The sequence below is a fragment of the Notothenia rossii genome (genome assembly GCF_949606895.1).
Source record: "Notothenia rossii genome assembly, chromosome: 10".
Lineage (NCBI taxonomy): Eukaryota > Metazoa > Chordata > Actinopteri > Perciformes > Nototheniidae > Notothenia > Notothenia rossii.
This window is the reverse complement of record NC_136908.1, coordinates 49709629-49735864: the sequence shown is the minus strand read 5'-3', so window position 1 is coordinate 49735864 and position 26236 is coordinate 49709629. Positions and strand designations below refer to the sequence as shown.

General features: G+C 42.8%; 1 protein-coding gene across 11 annotated transcripts in view; it reads left to right on the top strand.

Annotated features, from left to right (window-relative positions):
• Nucleotides 1–26236, top strand: part of magi2a (membrane associated guanylate kinase, WW and PDZ domain containing 2a) — a 211754-nt gene that overhangs the window by 162219 nt on the left and 23299 nt on the right. For 6 of the 11 annotated variants that reach the window (XR_013803216.1, XM_079653965.1, XM_079653962.1 and 3 more), the window contains exons 7-12: nucleotides 7662–7719; nucleotides 9047–9168; nucleotides 10349–10651; nucleotides 11501–11683; nucleotides 16171–16845; nucleotides 25395–25426. Coding sequence is in view for 10 of the 11 variants with exons in the window: in XM_079653965.1 (XP_079510091.1) it covers nucleotides 7662–7719; nucleotides 9047–9168; nucleotides 10349–10651; nucleotides 11501–11683; nucleotides 16171–16845; nucleotides 25395–25426 (1373 nt within the window). In the remaining variant the exon portion in view is untranslated. The remainder of the gene's footprint in view (nucleotides 1–7661; nucleotides 7720–9046; nucleotides 9169–10348; nucleotides 10652–11500; nucleotides 11684–16170; nucleotides 16846–25394; nucleotides 25427–26236) is intronic. The other 5 variants (XM_079653969.1, XM_079653967.1, XM_079653968.1 and 2 more) reach the window with 2 other exon arrangements.

Below are 26236 nucleotides of genomic sequence, written 5' to 3'. Positions count from 1 at the left end.
AATACATTCATAGTGTGATATCAATCAAAAAAATATCCTACAGTTAAATGCAGATCATGACCAAGATCTAAGTGGCACAAATAACCGCAAGATCACTATGGTAGTGTAAATGGACCTTAAAGTTATAATCTCCAAAATACGTTTCACTCGGGGTCGCCTGTGATCCACACATTGATGCCGCTTGTATAGAGAAAATGGGCATTTATCATTTGGCCATGTCATCATATTAGGTGATAAATATTGACTTAACAGATATATATTTGTTTATATGAGAGATTAAAAAGTGGTTTCAGAGTTTCCTTGAAAACAAATTAACTTTCTGTTTACATTCAGTTTAACCAATTTGTTTCAACGTATGTATTGTTGAGGTTTGATATGTTGAATGCATTTGCTTCCTCATAAAACCATTACATATTTTAGTAGCACAGTCTATAATGCATTATAGTACCTGCCTCTTGTACAGGAGCAATTCCTTTTAAATATCACTTATCAGTCAGGTTGATTGACTATCAGGTCAATCAACTGATTCTTAAAGTCTATTGCTGCGTTTGTTAGCACATCTTCGCCACCTGTGGATCAGTACAACAGTGTGAATCTGCAGGAATGTGTATCGCCTCACCATGCTCGTGTTCATGCAGGGTTATCGTACCCTCCTGGTCTAGCCTCTGTCCCTTTAAAATACCTTTTATTCTTCACCCGACCCCCTCCAGTAAAACAAAAGAAGCGATTTCGCCCGTGCTGCAGGTCAAGTCATGTTTACCAATCAACAAGCTCAGCCAGGATCAGAAGATATTACGTCTGACAGGACCGGTTAGCCTCCCACAAAGCACATAGCGACTTTGTTGATTGTGCTTTTGATTGTGACACAGTCGACGGAGATAACGGCTAACCAACAGGAGAAAAGTTCCTGTATTGATCGAGGAAATATTCAGTTATGTTCACCAGCACCTAGATCCTCTGAAAATAATATGTCTGAGACACACTGTCCTTTTAGCCCTGTATATGTTTCCTAAAAGCAAAGTAATATTGATAAGGATCATCAAGCACTTTGTTGTGTGTACTCTAAATACAGTAAGGGTGTTAAAGCCATAAGAAGGCTAGTTGGGGTTTCCATTGGTACATTGTGTGCAAATTTTCACGGTGGACCTGCAACCCTGGATAATCCTAAAAATAAATGGCTTCATTTTTTCTCCAAACACCCCAATATATCACTATGAACATGGTGGCAATTGAATTCACAGGTGGTCTGAGAGTATTAATGTTCAGGCGGGCAGCAGGTTGTGTCCCTGCTACAGAAACACAAAATGTAATACCCTATTACTGTACACCTATTAGGTCTGCTGGCTTTATCTTACTTAACTTTATCTATAACAGCTCCAAACTAACAAGATCAAATGTGACGATAATAATGAAGATGAAATGGCATTATTAAGTTACATGCAGGCCTTGTCTTGCTGTCCTTGAGAAAGAGAATAAGCCGTACAGCATATGAACCTTGATCAGAATCATTGAGATATTTTTGGGCATGATATCAGTCTGCCACCACTTTGATCCAGACTAAATATCTCTCTATTGGGTGGATTACCATGAAATGAGGTGCAAACAATTCTAAATGAGTTTAATTTCTGGTGGTCAGGTCAAAATTGTTACGGCTGGTCCGGCTCTTTGTCTGTGGCTGCTTTTAAGAGACATTAGTTTGAGGTTTGTATAATTGAGGATTAATTGGGACTAAACCACTGCTCACTATAACAGCATACTACCTCCATTTATGTGTTCAGAAGTCTAATACTATACTACTATTTCCATGCAGTGTGCTGTCTATTGTTTGTTCTTAAATCAGTGTTCCTAAACATCACCCATGGATTTTGTGCCCGTGTTGACCAGTAGAAACTTCCATTCATCAGGCTGGAGGTTTTCTGAGTAAACTCACTGTTGCAATGTGTGCTGCATGCAAAGGTGACATGAGGAATGAAGCCAAGCACAATGCAGTGTTCACCAAGAAAGGACTTTCCTTTTTTTACACCGGTAAAATGCTTGAAGCATTGAAAATCATTCAGTTCAGTCAAAAGATGGATGAAAAGAACGAATGAAAAAAGGAAACCGACATATGTAAATCCCTGAGTGTCTGTGGGCTGTGTGGATATCCAACCTGCTCCCCAGACCACATTAGAAAAAGCAGAATAAGAAATGCACCCGCTTTTGAGCATGAAACTTCAAACAGGCTTGTTATGTGAGATGAGATGAAGGAATAAGATGGAAACAGAGAAGAAATAGGGGGAATGAGTTGAAACGGAGGTATTATTGTCGAGTGGCACTGAGGGAGAGTGAATGTGGGGAAGATGCCAGGATGCCTCCTGCTGGCAGTAAGTGGCCCTCCACCTGTGAGTGCAGGATGGAGGTTGTGGCTTGACTAGAGATTGCAAACATGTTTCCACTCGCTTCGGGGCTCGAAGCAGTGATAAGCGGTGCAGACTTTATATGGCACACACTCTGACTCTCTCCTTGTCCCAAGTTAGCTTTCTATTGAAGGCTGCAGACAGAGAGTTATTGAGCCACACTCCAAAGGAAAAGACAGTAAGCAAAGAGACGATCAACCTAGGTTCAGCATTTATTAGCACACTGCTCTCTCTGTGTGTGTGTGTGTGTGTGTGTGTGTGTGTGTGTGTGTGTGTGTGTGTGTGTGTGTGTGTGTGTGTGTGTGTGTGTGTGTGTGTGTGTGTGTGTGTGTGTGTGTGTGTGTGTGTGTGTGTGTGTGTGTGTGTGTGTGTGTGTGTGTGTGTGTGTGTGTGTGTGTGTGTGTGTGTGTGTGTGTGTGTGTGTGTGTGTGTGTGTGTGTGTGTGTGTGTGTGTGTGTGTGTGTGTGTGTGTGTGTGTGTGTGTGTGTGTGTGTTTTTCTGGAAATCGGCCACAGTAGCCGCAGGTTGAAATTACAGGATGTTGTATTTGTTTAAATTGTAAAACATCGAAAAACAGTGTCAGTAGAAAAGAGTCAAGGCGTCCATGAGCAGGCTTATAACACATCTGTTGAAGCAAGCGCTATTGGCTTTGGAAATAACATGTAGCACTTTCATTCTCTCATGGATAAAAAGTTGAATTCATAACTACCAAAATGCACCTATTTTTTTAGGTAAATACACTCATTGGTTTTACTGCTACTTTCTCTTGAGTATCCAAGGTGAGCAATGTTGCTAATAATGCTAATGCTAAAACTAGCAAGATAATAGTTTGTAATTAACTGCTTCAGTCCTTAAGAACTCTTATTGGGTTACTTTATGTTTTAGAAATGAATATGACCCCCTAATAGTCAATTTAAACAATTACCGTGGCCACGTTAACATAAAAAGTTAGATATTCTTATTAGAAGTATTTAGCTTGAGGCATGGTGTGATTAGCTTAGCTTAACAGAAAGACAAGAAGCAAAATAAACCTGCTTTCTGGGCTCTCCCATAGATATAAAATAACCCCTTATCCTGACAAATGAACACCATATTTAAGAATATTATATGTATTCTAACTACCGGTAACTCAAAAGAGAGCCAGGCTAGCTGTTTTAGTGGCTAATCTCATCGCTAAGATAAACTAAGCGAAGCTAAGCTAATCACCTCCTGGGTTCAAATCCATACTAAAACAAACAGACATTGGGGTACCAATCTTCTCATGCCCCATTTGCCCAAATGTTGAACCTTTCCTTTAATTGCTGAGATTCTGGACCACAGTGACATCACTAAAGATGGTGGAAGCAACAATGCAATTATACATTAAACATTTATAATTGACATTTTGGTGTTCTAATTTTTTTTGTTTCATGTCTGAAAAGGTCTGTGTGCTGCTTGGTCTGTAGAGCCACTTCTGTCTTCCTGCAGCTCCACATGTGGACATTTTAATGGAAAAGCTTTTCGTAGGAAGACTCCTAAAATCAGACAGCCCTTTGATCTCCTGCACTTGTGTGTGTCTGTGTGTGTGTGCATATGCAAAAAGGATAGAGAGTGAGTAACGTGTGTGTGCATTTGTGTGTGTTGCCCAGTAAAGGTGAGAACATGAAACACTCTCTTTCATATTTAATGAGAGGAGATGGGGCTAAGGAACGTTGCAGTGTTCACAGGAGGTATTCCCAGGGGCTGTCAACCTGCTCGCAGCACCACTCTGTTATATCACTCTCAACCATGTGTGTGTTATGTATTTTCGTGAGTGTGCTGGCAGAAAATAGCCATTCCTACTGAAAGTTTAATCATTTGTTTTGAGGGGCAGGGGTTCAGAAGAGCATATGGCACGTGCACGAGCATTGTTTTGATATTTCCGCTTTTCATGTGATGGATGCACAGCGATCCCTTGAGTATGTTAACCAGGCCCAGCAGTAGTAATCGATGTTTGCGATGACCATACACTATTTTGTATGTTTTTATGCCTGTCTGTGTGTGTTTCTCCAGCCTCAAGGAGCTTTAGCGCTCTCTGGTTGCTTCCCTTTCTGATTTGGACACATTTTCCCGGCTCCTATCTTCGTTCTCATCCTGATTAACTTCACTTTGTCACTAATCAAAGTTGGTATGACTTTAAAGCCGAGCTGCAATGGAACACACTGTGTCCCCAAGCTCCAGTGCCAGACTCAGCTTGGATACTACTTTGGTTTCTCACACTATGTAACCAACTTAGTTTTGAATGATCATTCTATTATGCTAAAACACTTTGTGCATTTGGGAATATGCTTTAAATGCTAATTGCTCTTAGCCTGGGAAGCAAACAGGGAGACTCCTTATCAGACATGTTGTGAAGAGCTGCAATTTGTCAGTGATATATGGGCAAAGGATAGAGGAGAGAGAAACTTTACAAATCATGTCCAGTGTGACTGATAGCTGTCGGAGGTGTGAGGAAGAGCTTTGATCATTGAAAACAAAGGCAGCATGTTCTTGCAGTACAGCCCACAAATAAAAAGAGGCTGAGAGGGCAGATACAGTGGGGCAAAAAAGTATTTAGTCAGCCACCAATTGTGCAAGTTCTCCCACTTAAAAAGATGAGAGGCCTGTCATTTTCATCCTTGGTACACTTCAACTATGAGAGACAGAATGACAGAATGGGGGGAAAGAATCCAGGAAACCACATTGTAGGATTTTAAATGAATTAATTGGTAAATTCCTCGGTAAAATAAGTATTTGGTCACCTACAAACAAACAAGATTTCTGGCTCTCACGGACCTGTAACTTCTTCTTCAAGAGCCTCCTCTGTCCTCCACTTGTTAACTGTATAAATGGCACCTGTTTGAACTCGTTATCAGTATAAAAGACACCTGTCCACAACCTCAAACAGTCACACTCCAAACTCCACTATGGTCAAGACCAAAGAGCTGTCAAAGGACACCAGAAACAAAATTGTAGACCTGCACCAGGCTGGGAAGACTGAATCTGCAATAGGTAAGCAGCTTGGTGCTTGAAGAAATCAACTGTGGGAGCAATTATTAGAAAATGGAAGACATACAAGACCACTGATAATCTCCCTCAATCTGGGGCTCCACGCAAGATCTCACCCCGTGGGGTCAAAATGATCACAAGAACGGTGAGCAAAAATCCCAGAACCACACGGGGGGACCTAGTCAATGACCTGCAGAGAGCTGGGACCGAAGTAACAAAGGCTACCATCAGTAACACACTACGCCGCCAGGGACTCAAATCCTGCAGTGCCAGACGTGTCCCCCTGCTTAAGCCAGTACATGTCCAGGCCCGTCTGAAGTTTGCTAGAGAGCATTTAGATGATCCAGAAGAGGATTGGGAGAATGTCATATGGTCAGATGAAACCAAAATAGAACTTTTTTGGTAAAAACTCAACTAGACGTGTTTGGAGGAGAAAGAATGCTGAGTTGCATCCAAAGAACACCATACCTACTGTGAAACATGGGGGTGGAAACATCATGCTTTGGGGCTGTTTTTCTGCAAAGGGACCAGGACGACTGATCCGTGTAAAGGAAAGAATGAATGGGGCCATGTATCGTGAGATTTTGAGTGACAACCTCCTTCCATCAGCAAGGGCATTGAAGATGAAACGTGGCTGGGTCTTTCAGCATGACAATGATCCCAAACACACCACCCGGGCAACGAAGGAGTGGCTTCGTAAGAAGCATTTCAAGGTCCTGGAGTGGCCTAGCCAGTCTGATCTCAACCCCATAGAAAATCTTTGGAGGGAGTTGAAAGTCCGTGTTGCCCAGCGACAGCCCCAAAACATCACTGCTCTAGAGGAGATCTGCATGTAGGAATGGGCCAAAATACCAGCAACAGTGTGTGAAAACCTTGTGAAGACTTACTGAAAACCTTTGACCTCTGTCATTGCCAACAAAGGGTATATAACAAAGTATTGAGATGAACTTTTATTATTGACCAAATACTTATTTTCCACCATGATTTGCAAATAAAGTCTTTAAAAATCAGACAATGTGATTTTCTGGATTTGTTTTTTCTCATTTTGTCTCTCACAATTGAGGTATACCTAGGATGAAAATTACAGATCTCTCTCATCTTTTTAAGTGGGAGAACTTGCACAATTGGTGGCTGACTAAATACTTTTTTGCCACACTGTATATCTACCCCTTTGCAGTCATACAGGGCTTTTGTAAAGTTACTTTTGGCAAACTTCAAGCTACATCTTAGCACTTTCTACCCATGCTTGTGGATTGAGTCTATTGATGAAAACAATGGTCCATTGGTCCAGACTGAAATATCACAACCATTGAACAGATTGCCATGATATTTCCTACAGACATTCTTGGTTCCCAGAGCATGAATCTTAATGGATTTGGTGATCCTCTGATTTTTCTTCTGGTCCCACCAACAGGTTGACATTTGCGAGTAAAATGTCTCGACAGCTATTGCATGGATTGCCGTGATATTCACAACAGATGTTCAAGCTCCCTTGAGGATAGATTTTAAAAACTTTGGGGATCATTTGACTTTTCATTTAGTGTCACCTTGAGGTCAAGATTTTAGGTCGCTCAATGTGCTGGATAAAGACCAAATACTTCAAACGAATGCCATTCCCCACAGCCTCAATTAAACGTTGTGCTAAGTGCCAATTCTCAAATATGAGCATGCTAGCTATTGTTTGGTAAATAGTAGTTGCAAAAAATGTGCATGTTCTTTTTCGAATGTTTCCCACGCCATTTGTGCTGTTTGTCATTGGTCAGTAATGGACGGTCTTGTAGTATTCAGTGTCAAACCGTGAAACACTGATAAAAAAAGAGTACCAGTTGCTATCTGGTACCCTTAGTGTTTGTGCTTGCTCTAGTTTAAGATCTTAATCTATGCAACTTTCTCACATCAAAACACAATATTTACAGCATGGTAGAGATGCAGACCATAAATATTTTACTGATGTAAATTCAGCCACAAGATCTATCAATATGCTGAGAAAACACTTTTTTATATCTTGTCTTGTCGCCATGCAATTTTTATACAAGATAAGATTTCAGAATACTCACAAGCCTGATCATACGGCCCGCTCTGACAGAAAGGCAATCCCTCCAGTTAGCATGTTATCACACCTTCAAATTATTGGTAATTAAACTGACGCTGTAGACTTATTCTGCCACAAAGATGTTTTTCATGCAAGATCAATATTCTGTTGCAAGTTCATTGCATAAACAAGCCCTTCATTAATGTTGTCGTTTTCTTTTTTTACAGAGCTTCCGTACGGCTGGGAGAAAATCGATGACCCCATTTACGGCAGCTACTATGTGGAGTAAGTCGTGTACATCTTTAATATGTAATGGCTTGCTTTTGATTTTCAATGCTGCCCGGTGGTGCTGTATTAATCCTATTTATTAGGAGCAGACAGGCTCTGCAGCCAGGAAGCAGCCGCTCCCTCTCTGTCTACCTCCTGACGGATCACAGTTTGTTTGCAGGACGAAGTTTGTCTGTCCGCGTGTGCTTATCCATAATTCTGTGTTATCTTTCTGTCTGAGACACGCACTGCATCTATATCTGTAGATTAGCTCAAGAGCAGCCATTAATGTCTCTATTTAAACATCCTGTATGTATGCTCATCCATATTCTTGTGTGTGTGTTCACTGCTGCAGTCCTCTCTATTGAAATGCATGTCCCCTCCCTGTGCTGAGGTGTCATTTCTTTGGCTGGGTGCTCTCTACTCCCGGGCGGAGTAGGGACCGGGATCTATTTTTAGACAGTCAGGGGGAGTCATTTGGCTCGACTTTGCTTAAGAAAAACCTCCGGAAAGACCCTTGTCTACTCACTGCCTCATATACTGCACTCTCCCCCTGGAAAACTTCTCATTGTCTCACTTTGGCTTCATGTAAATATCATGAAAGAAGTTGCCAGACCTTGAAATTATGTAAGTATGTTCAAATATAGTCAAGCTGTTTTTGTAATTAGCACAGTGATTCTGGGGTGTTCATTAAAAGATAAGGTGTGTGTGTGTGTGTGTGTGTGTGTGTGTGTGTGTGTGTGTGTGTGTGTGTGTGTGTGTGTGTGTGTGTGTGTGTGTGTGTGTGTGTGTGTGTGTGTGTGTGTGTGTGTGTGTGTGTGTGTGTGTGTGTGTGTGTGTGTGTGTGTGTGTGTGTGTGTGTGTGTGTGTGTGTGTGTGTGTGTGTGTGTGTGTGTGTGTGTGTGTGTGTGTGTGTGTGTGTGTCAATGCAGCCTCAAGGAGTACGGGAAGTATCCAATGATGACTAATTATTTTTGCACTGGAAAATGACAGTATTTGCCACCGTTGACTATCGTCCCCCTTACAAACTAAATTAAGAACAATGTGGGATGTTAAAGGAAAATCACTGTTTCATGTGTAGCTTTTCACCAGTCACTGTTTCATATACTTCTGGCTGATTCTTTGGGCAGGAAAGCCCAGGATCAATCGTTTGTTCTTATTTCACTGAGCAAAGCCACTCTGCGGCTCAGTTACATAACCTGGGGACCGGCCGTTTAATTAATCATCACAGTTGCTGCTGTGCCAGGATTTTTAGTTTTGATCTTCGCAGATAGGGGGGCTTATTTGGGTGCAGCAGGATAGTGTGAAATCTAAAATCTCCTCCTCTTTCTTTTTATCATCGTAGCCATATAAATAGAAGGACCCAGTTTGAGAATCCCGTCCTGGAGGCTAAAAGGAGAGTTCAGCAGCAGCAGCAGATGCAAAGCCAGGGTCTGTCCTCACTGCCCCTCCCCACCATCTACAGAGGTAAGACCACCACATTATAAGGCAATATTCATATTTATTATCTGTCTGTATGTTTGTAGAGTATCGATCTATGTCAACAAAGCTAAGCGCTCTAGCTTAGTCAGTTATCTTTGACAGGGAGAGTGTCGTAGTCCAGGCCAATACATCCTATTATTAGCTTGTATTATAACCAGGTTTATTTAAAACTGAAAAAACAGTTATAATACTGTAAGTGAAGATATTCAGAGGTTCTCCTCCAAAGAATCAAGTTACAAATAGTGATTTTTACAGTTTTATAAACCTTTTATTTGTAAATAAATGTACAACTCATCGGTTGAATCTGTGAGGTTTTTTGTATAACTTATAGTGACTATGGGCCAATAAAGAATGAAAACTAAATTCATTTTTTATTTGAGTCAAACAATGTCACTAACTTCTTTAATTCATCGGTTTTATAGGAAGTCTTTAATATCACAAGAGCAGTGTTAAAAATAACACTCAAATAATTGTACTTGTATCAGTGAATTCTATAAGACATTTTTGTTACTGTGTCATGCATGTGAATATTTGCCTTCAATACACCACAGAATCATATAATGCAAATAAGGAAATAAAGATCTTCCTATCTAAAACATAATTCATAAATCTCAGACAAAACATGCACTGTATATTATTCAGTATCATTATGCACAATATGAAAACAAATGGGACACAATTTCCTTGTTTACCGAATAGCCTTCGTCCAGGAAGAAAATAGATGCACACTTGTTGCCTACAGTATATACTGTATTTCATCATATAGCCCCCACCTGCATGTTGCTCGTTAATCGGGTATACTTCTATGTTGTTTGACAGCAGATCACTCTTCAGCGTCAGTCAAACAGGTCCCCTGTGTTCTGGAGGAACTGCTAATAATACTTGTGGGTCTTATAAATAGTGAACGTGTGGGTTGGAATGTGATTCATCGTTTTGTTTAATTGTTGCCACCTGATTCCAGCGCTCACTCCACCGACAGTAGTACGACGAACTGCTAGACAAAAACTGTCTGGACTGGTGAAGTGGAGGTTTGTTTCCATAGTAACGTAGTACTCAGAGAGCCTGTCTCCGTGGTTACACTTTGTGTACATTTTCAGTGAGGCTCTCTCTCCTCCTTTTCCCAACCCCTCCATCCTCCTCCTTTTCCTTTAAATATCGATGCCAGAGGAGGATGCCAGCCCCTGTGCAACCCTCCCTAGACCCCCCCGAGTTCAGGCGGGCCCGCTGCCCGAGCGCTGCCACAGCCTCAGCGACCTCTCGCACTCGCCGACGCTGGGTCGCAGGGCCGCCGCTTATGCTACGTCCTCCTCCACCGACGTCTCCCCGCTCCGCCGCTTCCTGACTCGGCGGATGAATACGTGCCCCCACCACCAGAACCAGCAGACGCAGCGGCAGCCACTTCACGCCTCCGCCTGCACTGTGCTAGAGCAGCCTGTCTGTAGCCCCTACTCCCTGTGGCAATTTGTCAGTAAGTAGGCCAAGAGAGAAGGAGACTGACTGTCGTTGTCATGGCTGCTTGCGCTAGTTACTGTAAGCATGCTAGCTCCCAAGCAAGCTTTTTTCCCCGCTTGAGGCAGTTGAAGGATTTGTATGAGTAATGTAAACCACGACGTGTCTTATCGCCTGGCGTAAGCAGGCAGAGAGTGTAATCACTCAGTCTGCGTCTGCACCAGTGACGGCAAACAAGGGAAGTAAACTAGCACAGTAGCCACGTCTCCCTCTGAGGTGCAACAATGGGAGACTTGGTTAAGTGTGACTAAGCTTTTTGGCTGAGATCCTCTCATTTCTACACAAGATGCCCCCCTCCTCCAGAAATCCCCCAGCTCTCCCCTTGCTCGCCAATCTCCCAGTTCTTCCCTAACCCTGTCAGCCATCTTTTCTCGGAGCTAATCCCTGATTGACAGCATGTCACTTGCCGAATTTTGCCATTCCCTTGGTATTCTTTGGGATGTGACTGAAGACCTGCATCACTGAAGCTCTCTGCCCCCCTTTGTGCCCACCATAACCCAGCATGGAAGGAGAGGAACAGATACAAGTTTAGTGGGTGCCCTGGGAGGGATGCTGCGTTTGAACCTTGCACTGTAGCCCGCATCTTTCCGCTCCAAAGACCCTCCTCTGTCCAAGTTCGCTGTTTCGCATTTAGGATCATCCCCTGCCAGTTTTCCTGTGGCTACACCCATATCTTTCTGGATAAGCTTCACCCATGCCCCCACCCTGTGAGCACTGCCCTGCACCAGCTTTAAGTTCCCTTTAACCTTTGCTGTGAAGGCTTCACAGTGTCACACTGTTAATGTGTTTGTTTATGTGTCCTTTATAGAGAAGCCGCTGTTCACGCGGGACCCCACTCAGCTGAAAGGCAGTTTCTTGTCCACGGCACTCCAAAAGAGCAACATGGGCTTCGGCTTCACTATCATCGGGGGTGATGAGCCTGATGAATTCCTCCAGGTGAAGAGCGTGATCCCCGATGGCCCTGCCGCAGCTGACGGGAAGATGGTCACAGGTAAGCTTTGGGCGTTTTTATCAACTACCTTTATCTAACCACTCTATTGAAATACCTGAAAGCGTAAAACACTAAACACATGAGAGCACACAGTCAATGGCCAGAAAATAATTTATGTATTCCCTTCAAATATCAGAAAAATACTTATATGACCCTTTTTTTAGAAGCTTTTGGTGCATTTATCAGCATAAATCAAAACAATTGCATACATTTTTAAGATTTCTACGCCCTACACAATCCCACGTTCCCTTTTTTTATGTACTTCAGCCTATATAGTCCATTTAAATTAAACTCGCCCTAATATGAACACAGTATGCAGCTTACACGAGGATGTATGTCGCTTCCACTTCAACTTCAAAAGGCGACAAGTGCAAAGACATTTCTGTGTGTGTGTGTGTGTGTGTGTGTGTGTGTGTGTGTGTGTGTGTGTGTGTGTGTGTGTGTGTGTGTGTGTGTGTGTGTGTGTGTGTGTGTGTGTGTGTGTGTGTGTGTGTGTGTGTGTGTGTGTGTGTGTGTGTGTGTGTGTGTGTGTGTGTGTGTGTGTGTGTGTGTGTGTGTGTGTGTGTGTGTGTGTGTGTGTGTGTGTGTGTGTGTGTGTGTGTGTGTGGGGTTTTGTTCCTCCATTAATCATAAGAGGGACTTTATGAGCACCGTGTCTCTGGCTGTGGCCACATGGGGGTGGAACTGCAGTGTACATGCACACACACACACTCTGGGATGGACCCGCTGTACTAAAGGTCATAGGAATGCAGTGTCAGCGCTCAGCATGCAGTGATGTCGCTATGTATATACACTGCAACACATACAGAGATCATAGTGGTCATTTGTCACATGTAAAGTAAGCTGCTCAGAGAGTGTGCTCTGTACAGCCGGCTCTGAAAGTCATCTTCTCCAAAGCACTTTGGAATACTTATTCTAAATTGTTATCGTGACTTCTTTCAGGTTCGTTAACGTTCTTTTATTAAAGTGATGCAGCAAAAGCCAAAAGTAGCTCCCCTGATGATTAATAAAGCTTGTCCTGACAATGCTAACTTCATTTAGCAGCCCCTCCTCTCTTTCATTTCGAATACCACCTTTCTTTTTTTACATTTTCTTTCCCCAGAAATAACTATCAAATCCCTCTCACAACCTCCACAACCCATTCCCCCTGTTCCTCTCCCATTCTCCCTTCAGCTCCTCTCCATCTCTATCTAACCCTCCAGCCTCCACCACCCACCCCACTCCCCCCCCCCCACTCTTTGCCTTCCCATATTTTGTGTCCTACTTCTGCAGTAACAGAGCTAGCTCCATCACAGTAACTCGCACGGACGTAAAGCCAGGCCTGCGGAGGTGTGAAAGTCTCAATTCCAGATGGGTAATTGTGCCGCTTTCTCCTCATGACCCCTCCTGGCTGTCTCCACGACGTGTCCACACAAGCAGGGGAAACATGTTCAAGTTATTTATTGCAAAAGTTTCATAATATCAGATGTATGACTGCTAGACCACATGCAGTGCAGTTTTGTCCAGGCAACATATTCTGTGGTTTTGTAGAACGTATCTTTTGTCCACAATGGAAGTGTTTTTGTGGAATACGGATCTATGTTAGCTTAAAGTGGAGAGGCTTAGTTTGGAGGCCAGAGGCAAACACAAAACGGAGAGGGTTTGTTGGTAAAGTATGTCTCAAACTGGAGAGTATAACTGCTGTATAACTTATTCAGCAGTGCAGTTTCGCTGAGCATAAAGCAAATACAGTGAGTGTTCTATTTACAAAAGATATCACGCTGAGGCATTTTTACTGATCGCTGTCATCTTTTATAAATCCATACTATGTATCGCGTAAGGAGGATGATAGCTGTGAGATGCGACAATGAGAGAGGCATGTTGGTCTAAATTCTTTATTTTTACCAGGTCGACTATTATAAAAAAACTTAAAATCAGACTGTTTTTTGTTCTAATATAACACAGTTTGGTGTCTAAGCTATCAGCCAATAGGAAGACACTCTTTCTGAAAGACCAGAGCCCAGAGGAGGTGCATAAGCTTAGTTATCACACGGACTACTTCAACTACAATTATTCTGAAAGGTAGCTATATCATTTTTGCACAATGGTGCAAAAAAAAAGCCTACCTCAGCTTCAGCTTAAATATTACATATAGTCACAATTACAGCCTCTCATAAGTGCACAGAAATGTCAAAATACGAACCTGAGACTAAAACACACTCATGGCCACCAAACAGGCCCCTCTATCATTTATAAACCCTCCTCATCTACTCTAAATCACACTGTCCTTAACCGTACATGCCCCACTCTCTGGGAACAAGGCCCACGCTGATAATTCATCTCCCATTGTCCCATCCTTGCATATTCCTTATGACAGATTCATCTCCGGCTAATGGTGTGTTCAAGTGACTGTCGGCGTAACGAGAGGTCTATCCGAGGTGAGGCCGCGCTAACCGAGACGTTCAGAGTCTCAGCAGGGTGCAGGCATTTCTAAAAGGCTGTGTAGTGCTTCTCACTAAATAGCGTGACACTTAGTCCACAGTGCATGTCTGTCAAGCTTTCGATTTATTTGACATGCCGAAGCAACATGCATGGTGATGAAACAAAAAGGATTTGTGGCATAGTTTGGAGGGAGAAGTCTATTTGGACTTTCCAAAAACAAAGAGACAACAAGTGTATAGAGTGTGAGAGAAGTCCCTTCTATTTTATCTCACGGTCGGCCATCTTAAAGGGGCCCACAAAGAAAACTGGTTTGTAGTTCTCATAGTGCTTTTGCTACTATAAAAAAGCACTGGGATCACAATGCCATGACTATGATGTAATGTATGTATGACGTAAAACAACTATTCATGGCAAGGTATTTCTAGGGTTAGAAAAATATGTTTTGTTGTAGTATTGTCTGCACATGCGTGGTTTTTGACAAGATATGTCAACCACCTTATATCTCTCTGTATTCCTCCCCGGTCGTAAATAATGAGATCTATGGGCAGAGAGAGGGTGCTTTAAGGTCACAGCAGCATCATTTGTTCTCTGCCAGTGTGCTCAACTATTGATTGTGACACTGGTGCCCAAGGCAAATGTCGTCCGTGTTTACCCAGATTAATTAAAAAGTCCCTCACGTCACGTTGCTTCGAGGTGTGAGCCGGCTCCGTCAATACCGGCGCAGCGTTCAAACTCAGTGAGCGTTTGTCTGTTTACAATGAGAGAACATTTCAGAGATATCTCAACTTCCTGTTGTCACTCAGAGGGGTCAGCTCCATTTCAGCAGTCAATCCAGGACAGGCATTGCCATGTTGTTTTAGAAATAGTGTCATTGACTCAGCCGTCAGTGCTGTTATATTCTCCTGCTCACGTTCAGAGAATTGGACAGCATGGAGAGTGAGGTTAACAAGGTGAGGGTCAATCACTAAAGCTTAGCTTGGTAATCACAACACATCTTTGTGTTTCCTCTTTCTCTCCCTGCAACACACTCACACATCCACACTGCCCTCTTTCTAAAGAGCATGACAATTATATCTGCAATTATAAAATAATTGTTTTCATAATCAACTTTGGTAATGCTGTTTGTCCAACTTTAAAGTGGATGGTGCCTTGCCGTGCCCAGTGTTTTAAAAAGCGGAGCACTTAACCAAATATTGAGTAATCTGGTTAAGACAAAGATAAGCCTGGATGTGGAGCGCTTTTGTGTGGGAGCGTTTAATTGTCAGCTTGGTTTTATCTACAATGCAGTATATTGCAGCGAGCAAATAAAAGCACTTGGCCCCTTAAAAGGCAAATATTTGAGTCACTTGTCATCAGCACTATTGTTTGAGGCAGATAAGAAACAAAACATCTATGGTTATGTTTTTCTGTAGAATTGTTTTTAGCTGTAAGGGACATCAGAGAGATGGTGCTGATGTGCTGTACAGCTGGCTTGGTCCTGACTTCACCTTTTGGTCTATTTTGTTACAATTATTTTGGTTGACTATGTAAATACATAACATATACATATTCATTGTTACAGATTAAGTTGCTATTCAAATTGAAAACGTTTGAAACAGCCATGGATTTGTTCTCATTCATACAGCTATAGCTCTTGAATAAGGCATATTATACATCATCATATCTCCCTTTTCTATAATATCCTTCAACTCAACAGTTTTAACTTTTATCTCTGCATTCACTGTCAGTCTCCTTCATTTGGCATTTGAGTTCACTTTCAAATGTCATCTTCCAAACTGTGATATGCATTTGATTTGATGTCAATTTCATCAACATGTTTCAGTTATCACAAGAAAATGTTGTGTCCCGTGCCTGATCACCAAACAACAGCTCCGCCCTCTTGTCCACAAATAGCACTACTTTCTCCGAAAAAACAAGAATTTAAAGGTCGAAATGCCAAACTCACCGCTTTGAAATGGTACTCCACCAACCGATGATGTGATGTTACTTCTTTTAAATATGTGATTCAAATTCCAGCCAATACACCTAACCATTGTGTTCCTATCTGTCATTCCTTTTATCTGCAGGTGATGTCATTGTCTACATCAATGATGTGTGCGTCCTGGGCACCACCCACGCCGACGTGGTCAAACTCTTCCAGTCGGTTCCGATTGGCCAAAGCGTCACACTGGTCCTCTGTCGCGGCTACCCTCTGCCCTACGACCCAGAGGAGGCCGGCAACACCAACAACACCACCACCACCATCATCTCCCCGCTGGGCATCATGGAGCAGCGGCCCCTCATGGTGAACGGCAGGACGGGCTACGACAACTACCTGGACTATCTGTCCCGTACGGCCCGCTTTGTCACGGACCCCGGCCAGGACCAGGTCAACGCCCAGCTGCTCACCCCTCACCCGGGGGACACTCACCTAGACGGCTCGCTGCCTCCCACCACCGGGACCACACCTCCCGACAGCGTCTCCATGGCGTCGTCAGGAGCGACCCAGGGGGAACTACTGACCCTGACCATGGTGAAGGGCGGGGAAGGTTTTGGCTTCACTATAGCGGACAGCGCTACGGGCCAGAGGGTCAAACAGGTGCTGGAGCCTCAGGGCTGCCCGGGCCTCTGCGAGGGGGATCTGATTGTGGAGATTAACAAGCAACACGTGCAGGGATTGGTTCACACACAGGTGGTGGAGCTGCTGAAGGAGTGTGCCGTGGGAGCTGAGACCATCCTGGTGATTCAGAGAGGGGGAACAGGTAAGATCCATGGCTGCTGGAAGGGATGCTGGGAAGATTGGGCCTCATTCACCAACTCAAATTATACATATATAACTTTTTAAGAGGTAGTAGCTGTTACTGTTTGTAGATTGTTAATACATTTAAAGAAAAAAATTAAGCATGAATTGCATGAGAGTACAGTATATTGCACAACGTTTTATATTTACATCAAGTGTTATTGCAGATCAAAGGATTCATCATTATGAGAAAAACATGTATGAAACATTCTGCTTTTTAAATACACCTTTCTTGGGACCTTTCTCAAAACCAGATTTAGGAAGATATTGGTGAATGAGGTACATTGAATCTCTCTGCATCTCCTCCATAGTTGCCTTTTCTAGCTGCCTATCTGTCTGCCTGTCTCATAAGTCATCTTTGACTGTTGTAGCGTCTGTATGTGTGGTCCCGACCAAAGGCTGCAGAAACACACTGTGCATTCCTGCAGTGCTCAACAGCGTCTGACTGGTGTGCAGCTGCTCTCAAATGCCCTCTCTATTCTTCTTTTCTTTACCCTCAGAGAAAAACAGTTGACCTCCGCTTCACTTTGTACTCTGCTCAATGAACCCTAGCTCAGAGTGCTAAACAAATAGACGTTGCATGCTTTTTGCACATACAGTTTGAGGATGTATTTGTCACGCCAGTTTCATATGTATGGGCAATTATACCTTTTTCTCGTAAACCACAAATAAAGGTCCCAGAATTAAAGCCTGTCAGAAATAGGACAGTTTCACCAATATGCTGGTAGACTGCAAATGGCTCTAAAGTGCTTCCTACCTTGTATTTCTCACAATGGCTTACCTTCTGACAATCATAATTATGCACTGCTCTTCGTTTTGAGTCACACACAGGCTGGTGATTTGCAGAATCAACAGGTAGCAGACTGTGTTCTGCTCTGTAAGTGTGTGTCGAGTGGGTAGAGATGGCTGTGTTCCTCAGAAAAGGCTGAAACTCTTCAGACAGTTTACTTCTAACGGCAGGGCCTTTGACATTGAAAGGGAAAGAGGAAAAATTCACTGTCCTGTCTACGCTAAACCTCTGCATGCCTCAAATAACAGAACACAAGTTGTGTCATCTGTCTAGAAACGTAGCTTGTCTTCTTTTTTTAAATGGGGAGTTCATCTGCCAAGCACATAGGACCTGTCTCTGTGACATGGTTGCTGTATTTTAATGTCACACAGAAATCATAATGCCAACTGCCTGGTGCCACAGACACCACTGAGACTCACCCGCAAAGGTCAGCCTCTGAATAGATGTATTGCCATTTCTTTCTTTATTAGGCTGCTCAAGTCTCTGTCAGTGAGCCAGGAGCCAACAGATACGAGGAGGAGGAGATACTGACCAAGGAAATATTCGTTTTCCTTGATCAGAGCATTGCATTACCAAAATAAAAGGAGATGAATACAAATATTTAAGCCTCTAAAATGTTGTCAACCAAATATAGTCGAGTCAAGTTTATTTATATTGCCTATTTCAACAACAAGGAAATTCAAAGGGATTTCCAAAAAACATTAAAATGCAGAAAAATATAATGCCAAAACAATCCAATTATTTTATTACATTTAAATACATGGCCAAGGGAAAAGCTAGAATATAAAACAGGTATAAAATAGAAACATAAAAGTGACAGTGCAGTTTAAGATATTCATATTTATGTGATTTAATCAAAAGCAGCAGCAAAAATAAAAGTGCACACACATGGGAGGGGTCAAAGGTCTTGCGCCACCACCTTAAATATCCCCAATCTGTCAACACACTCCCCACAAACACACTCTTACATCTCCCATCTGCGATGAAGCGCTCCCACCATCTGTCCGGGCTTTGGAAAGCTTTAGAAGGTTGAAACAAGCGCTCCCATCTAAAAAGCAACCTGTTGGCCCGAGGAGAAAGTGGCAGCTCTATTTACGTGCTATTTTCCGTCTCATTCTTCCAAAACTGGGTATAGCTTTGCTTCAATGTGTAGCAATACGCCACGGTGCTGTGTCACATCTGTTTCTGTTGATTTTCTGTGACTCGACAAGCTGTGGGTGCTCGGGGTGGAAAAAACGTCCGTGTCACCCTGGCTGACTATGACTGTGAGACTAGCATGTGTAAAAGATTAATCCTATCTAAGACAACGTGCCATCTGGGTGGGTGTATTTGGGTATTTAACCAGATGAACACTGTGAGACTTTCAGCTCATTAAGATCAGAGACTTCAGCTCCTCCTGGGTGGAAAACAGTCGCTATACAGGCTTTGTCATTTCTCTCTGCTAACTGTTTCCTTCATGATGGAGATAACAAGGACAGTGGGACTGAGGAGAAAGACGTGTCTATATGTTTTGATGTGACCAAGCTAATGAGCTGTTTTGTCTGTTAAGGTCTTGTGGTGTTACTTTGTAGACTTTCACCGCTTTAGTTGTCCCTCCTTCCCACACACTGTCAAATGTTAATGCAGTATGTTTTGATTTGAGCAGTGGTTCCCAACTTGAGTCCGGTCCTCAACAGAGAAATGTTGATGTTGTGTGATTTCTACATATTTTGGGGGGTTGTTTAATCGAGGAGGGAAAATCAATTTACACTTGAACCTCACTGGATTATTATAGAGATGTTTGGTTTAGGGAGCAACAAGCAAAAAGGCTGCAGACCCATGAAGATAATGGTACCACAATAGGTAGTTACTTCAACCCCCTACTTGTGTCTTAGTGTTGTTAAACCATTCATTGTTATAACTGTCAACTAACAGGATATTCATTTACAACAAATCTTATAATTGAGTATTCCCTCCCTATAACTCCCCTATAAATGTCCAGCCACATTGGTCATTATTGTGTACTTTCAAACCCGAAAAGTCTCAACAGTCCCCTAATCTGCAAGACAATCTAATGAATAATTGTTTAGAATAACTGCTAGTTATTCCAGTAGAGATTTGGATTTTGGTGCAGTTGTTTCCTTCACTACGGTCAGAGAAGTTGTCATGCGGTCATTATGCCCACATAAACAACCCTTTTCAGCCCCATAATACAGCTCATTAGAGTGCACACTGCCTCCACTGTGAGGTTTGAGTTGCAGCCCATTCTCTTTACACACCCAACTTCCTCAGAAAGGGGCAGCTTGGAGCGTTTAGCCGAGCTATTACCCATTGTAATAAAACCTTCACCATGCTGCTGGAATGATGTTGCCGCTCTTAACAGACCCCCATTTGGCCCGCTCCTTTAGACCACTGGATTCTGGCCACACAGGCTAATTGAGCTGGCTTTGAAGTGCTTGTGCTCATTGGTCAGTGTAGCACAGAAAGAGGCGACCCACTTAAATCCAAACAACTGTTACGCTCATTTCTTTGGCACTGTCTCCTCCGACTTGTGAGTTCAGGGAGCGAGCATTTCTCATCACTTTGACTGAAAACGCAATCTGAAGCGTAGGATTGAAGGAGCGCTGAACGCTGACTACGTTTAAAAGTGTGCCAATGTGCGTATTGCTGCATGACAGAGTTTTTGTTTTGAATGGCGGTTTGCATCTGGTCTCAAGGAGTGAAGGAGGTTTTGACAGCAATAGCGCTGCCATTACTCCCACTACCCAACAATACTGTTATGGCTATTTTTTGGAAGCTGTTGCTATGACGATACACTCCAAATGTCCAGCATCAGGGATCACAAAGGGTTGGAGGCGAAAAAGGTTCTCAGATTGAGCTTCATCATAATTACAGGTCTCAACAAAAGGACGGGAGACATTTGGAAATGGATTCAGAAGTGATGTTTAAACGAAAGAAAAAAAAGATTGTGAATTAAAAACGGAGAGAGCTGGCTTGCTTACTTTGATGTTGTCATGGACACAGTAGAGAGCCGAAGAGTGCTGCAGCAGGTTTTTGTAGTAATGCAGACTACATGTTGCTTTTAGGCATCAATAAATCATTACCAGCAGCACTCTGCGACAGTTATAATCATCATCACAATCATGAAGAAAAGTGGTATGCTTGCTGCTCTTTCTTTTAAAGTCTTTGTCACCATCCTACCATGAGATCTGCTCTCTCGCTTAAAAGATTTTGGGGAAGAAACAACACTTAAAAGTTTCTCAATAATATTTCCAGAGAAGACAGAAAGAAATAACCTGGTTTTTTGAAGTTATTTTGTGAAGAGCCTGGCTAACTGTTTCCCCCTCCTCCACCCTTAAGCTAAGAATGCTATTGATTGTCTCAAATCGAGACCCTCGAGAAGAAGGCAAATAAGTGTATTCCACAAAATATATCGCTGACCTTTATGCTGTGGTATCCTAAAGATGTGGATATTTTTCGCTGGACAATTTTTTTCGTTTTTAACTGTCTTCCCCCCGGCATGTGTCATGAATCGCAAAGAACTCGCCATGCAAGGAGAGGCATGACTGTCAAGCTGAAGGCCAGTGCACCGTCCAAACAATGAGCCATTGACGATCAAACCATCCTGTCATTTCACCACACCAGCTTGAAAGCCCCACATTTGTAATATAGTTATGATATTTAGCCATGCCTTACATTTGAGTGGCTCATTAGTGGCTATCTAGACCATTAACGGGCTGTGCCACACCAGCGGAGGCACAGGGCTGTAATTAGCTGAGCCGAGACTTTGTGCTTGTTCACTCGTTCATTTAGCTTGGCGCCAACATCCTCCCTCACTGCCGCCTGCCTACACACTCACAAGAGCCACATGGTTTGATTCACACACCTACACACCAGCCAGGAACACCTCTTTATCACATACATCCCAAGGCTGCATTTTGCACACTTTCATAGACTCCCCTTTCTAGTAGCATGGTGAGTAGAATGCACCTTATGTATCAGCGGCCTGGTTTCACCTCAGATTGGTCGTGTGTAGGACTAGAGGTCGCTCTGCGGAGCGTGCAGGCCTGAGGTGAAGGTCTGCTTTGTAGAGGAAGAAAAGAAGAAGGAGGGTTTGATTCAGTGAGCCTCCTCCAGCCTCCCAGGGAATGGCTGTGTAACGAGACAGTGATTCATCGGAAGTGTTCGTGCAAGATAGAATAGTTGGAAACAAAGAAGAGAGGAATGGAAAGGGAGGAGATAGCAGGAGAGTGATGACTTTGGCTCCCTGCCAGTGCACCACAGACTGTCGGCCATGTTCACACTTACAGCTCTTTCCCCCGGCAAACCTGAGGAGCTGCCAGTCAGGGATCGATACCCGTCCGGTCGCCTCCAGGGAAACAGCCAAGGAGCCTGGAGCATGATGGATGACATGCGGAGATTAGATCAGAGCAGAAAGGGTTAAACAAAGCTAATTGTGTTTGTCCTCGCTGCCATTAAAATAAAATCAAAGCAGCAACTTCTGCGTCTCCTCCCTGCGTGTGGGAGCAGTAGCCAATCAAGCGCTCTTATTTGAGTTTTAATGACATAGAGTGACTACCCGGTGATTGCCTGAGCGTGGTCTAATCCATTGTGCTATTTTGAGCTTTATCATGCGTGTTCAATCGTGTGCTTTGCTAAATCATTTGGTTTGCACACAGCTACAATGACAATGTGTTTTCTGATCACATTGGGCTAACATGGAACGGGCATTTGAATCAAAGTGGATAGAATCGGTTTTCTGCTATGGATGTTATTTGACGCTGCCAGCCTCCCTCATAAAATAGAGATAAAAGATTCATGCGCAGTCCCATCGATTCTAGTGTTATCATTGGCTCATTTGAATAATTGAAGGGCTAGTATTATCCTCCCATTGAAATGAAGGAGATTGTGATTTTCAATCAGTGAACAAATTAAGCTTTATGTGTGTCAAATGGTTGTGAGTGTATGCAATTCTGTTTTATTCTTTGGCACAACCGGAGCACAAAAGCTATCTGGAAAGATTGCCCAGTAAAAACCTCTTTAATTGGAGTTAGGGGTAGAAATTGAAAGCAGGGAACGCCCTTAACCAATCCCAGCCATTATAACCTGCTAAGGGCTGAGGTGGGGGGGGGTGAAACAAAGATACCGTACACAAACATTCTTTATGAACTTAGAGACGTGTCTCTTCTTATTAGGGGGCTTGAATAAGCGAGACACTCACCGCTCCTGGTCTTACAAAAGGATAACACTCATAGAAGAGTTTCAGCACCACGGACAGCTCCTTTCACTCTCTCGCTCTTTCTCTCGGGCTGTGGTCGAATAGCCACAACAAATCAGGTCCACTCGATGCATTACTTGATAGGTTGTCTCAAGATAACAACACACAAATCTGTCAAACTTGATGACTTTATTTGATCCTCTTTTCAACAGTTACGTCCGAAGTTCGTATTTTGGTTTAACATCTTGTTTAAAAGTTCAAAACGTATAAGCACTTTGGTAAGACAGCCTACTGCATAAGAGGAAACATTCTCAATAAGCACCAGAAACGTTCATGATTAGCATTGTTGGTCTCGATCTGTATTTTCTATGAATGGCCTAATGGTGCATCACTTTGAATGTTTGGGCCCGTGGAATTGTGGGACAGTATTTTCTTAACATTGAAGCTCCTTCCCTATCACCTAGAGAATCCAAACAGCTCTTATCCTGGCTGCAACTTAAATACTTCCAAGTCATTTCACTACATTCGGGAATCTTCCGAAGCAAAAAAAAGGCCTATTCGACAGTTAGTCTCTCCTTCAATCTCTTTACACTTCTAACTTTTACCCATAGGGCATTCTGCCACCCTCTTCCAAGTAAATGCCTGACACGCCTGAGTCAACAGCAGCTCTGCCCTGAGGATCACCTCGTTCAGTGATGCCTGTAGAGCTCCTCCTCTCTGTATGTGGCTGTGCACATGGCTTAGGTGCTGTCACACACTCTGCTCTGTTGTTGCTTCTTTTCCTGCTTGGGAGGGCTTTCATTGAATCAAAAATCCTCTTGAATTGAAATCTTATTTGGCTTTTTTGTTGACTGAGAAGCTGAAAAACATTGCTGAATGTCTTTGTGTTGCTATTGTTAATGTTGTTGCTATTCTCCCGGCGGCTCAGTGAGACAAATGTTTTGACTGTGTGATTGGAGTCTCGCCACAGCAACACCATGAACGCATATTTGGAGCATTCACCCCATAATTTGATCCGTTTGTTTGCGTACGCTTCCCAGAGTGTGGCAGCACTTGAAAGACAGGAAGAAGTGAAATTGATTCAGGGAGACGGAGTGTGTGCCTCGTGTTTTACATGCTCCTGTGACTTTGACTATAAAAACAGCTGCAGCATACGTTTCATTAATCTGTGTTTGTGCGTGCATGTACTAATGTCAGCTGCTGCTGCTGTTGTTGTTTCTACTGATTGTTTTCTTTCATCAACCGAGTTAGATTTCTGGGTGTTGTGCTTGAACAATGTTGTAAACAACAAATGTGTTTTTAAAGGTCAAAGCGAGATGAATGGGAAAATGAGAGTATGTGGCCTTTACCTTGCTGCACTCTATGACAAACGGAAACCACTTTATTGTGAGGTACATTCAACCTGAAACTTCTTAAGTGAAAGTGGTTCCATTTTCAAAACCCACTTTTTAAGCAGTGACAATAAAGTATACCCACAAATGCTGATATTTTCAAAAACAAATGGATCACATGACACCCTTTCCCCCTTGTTTTCCTACTGCTCTCATTAGTAAACTTAGTGAAAACGCTCAAATGAACCTGTTTAATCGAAGTCTGTTCACAGGTTTTTCTTGGTACTACTTCCTCAAGTGATGTTACGCGAGTCAGTTTGTTTCAAGGGATTTACAGATTTCTCTTTTTGAATATCATCAGGAAAAAGTATGTTTGCGCTCAATTGCAAAACGTGATGAACCCGGAAGTTGTTATTTCACGGTCAGGTTGAATTGTCTTCATTATTCAGCCCTTTTTGGGGTCAAAAGAAAACATTCAAAGTTACTAGCATAACACACAAAAAATCTGACATAGCAAACATTTGGGCCAAATTGTACATTTAGTAAACCGTCCATCGTCATCAATATGGAGTGCAATGGGTGGACTTAAAGGATCAATACTGTGAGCTGCTTCCCCCTAGTTGCCAACACATTTGTTAATGCGCTTTTAATATCATGATATTCACTATGGTGATTTTCTTCTTTACCAATAGAAAACATCTCTTTAATATAAATCCCAAAATAACTCATTCCAAATAATCCTTACCCCTGTCGGAAAAGATGACATCATCGCTGCTTTTAAAGTCTTTCCTTCATATCATCAATGCCACCTGTCGATCACTGTTTGTCATGTTATTCACGATCATCTTAACAATGACATGACATCTCAAACGATCATACCGTGTCTTTTCTACATTGTTATTTTTCTAACTTCGTAATCTGTTGGTAGTTTAAAGATATCTACTTGCTATCTTCTGCTTCATCCTTCTACGCCGTTTAAATCCATTGTGCTTTTCTTAGTCATTTCCTCATCCTACTCTTATTTTCTTTTGGTTTATCTGTAATTATGTTGATAACGTTTTTTTTATTCATCTTGTAATCCCCATAAACCAACTGAAATCGGCTTTTGCTGCTCAAATCAAACCACGCTTCTCATGATCTATTCATCCATCTTTTTCAGTCTAAAGCACCTTTTTGTTCTCTCAACATTGCAGGTCACTATTCACCCTGGAAGACCCCCAAGCAGGTAACATCCACCAGCCCCCAAAACTCGGACTCTCTGCTTCTTAATCATTAATAAACAATTCTAACTTCAAATGGCTGCAGTATGCATAACATATGCCCTAATAAGACTGTACTAACTCCACTGATGATCCACTATGTGTCCATGCCTCTTACAATAGCTAGCCCTTAATATTCCTCTTTATCGTCACAGGATTAAAAAAAAGGTCAAGTGTCCGCCTCATAACATCACATGTCCTGATCCCGGGAGTCTTAGGCTAATTTATAACCCGAGTCAGTGCCATCAGGGTCACCAGCTCTGAGGGCAATTGAATAATGCTACAGCTAAAGTGCTGCTAAGCCTCTGTTCTAACTGCTTTGGCATGACCCATATACATTCATCCCTCTTTTATCCTCTTTTTATAACCATTTTTCAAAAGCTTTTTGCACTTTCATAGTAGCCCACACTCCCCCCCCCCCCCCCCCCCAAGGCTGTTTATCAATCACCTTGCCATTGTTTTCCTCTTGTCATATCAAGCTAAAAACCCTCATGTTGCCTTTCTGCGAACTTGCATCCGCCCTCTTCTGCTGCCACCATAAATACTCGACTTGAGTATCATCTGCTGTCCCTGTGGCCACGCTACAAACTCTATCCACTGACATCCTCTTAGATCAGATTCCCTTTGTCTCTGTGTGTTTGTCACACTCAAATGCCTGCACACGCACCCATCTCTCTTTGTTTCTCTCTGTGCGGCTGTGTGTGTAATCCGTTTCATGTGTGGACGTCCTCCCGGCGCTCATGTTGTCCCCACTCCACATTTAACTTACAACACCT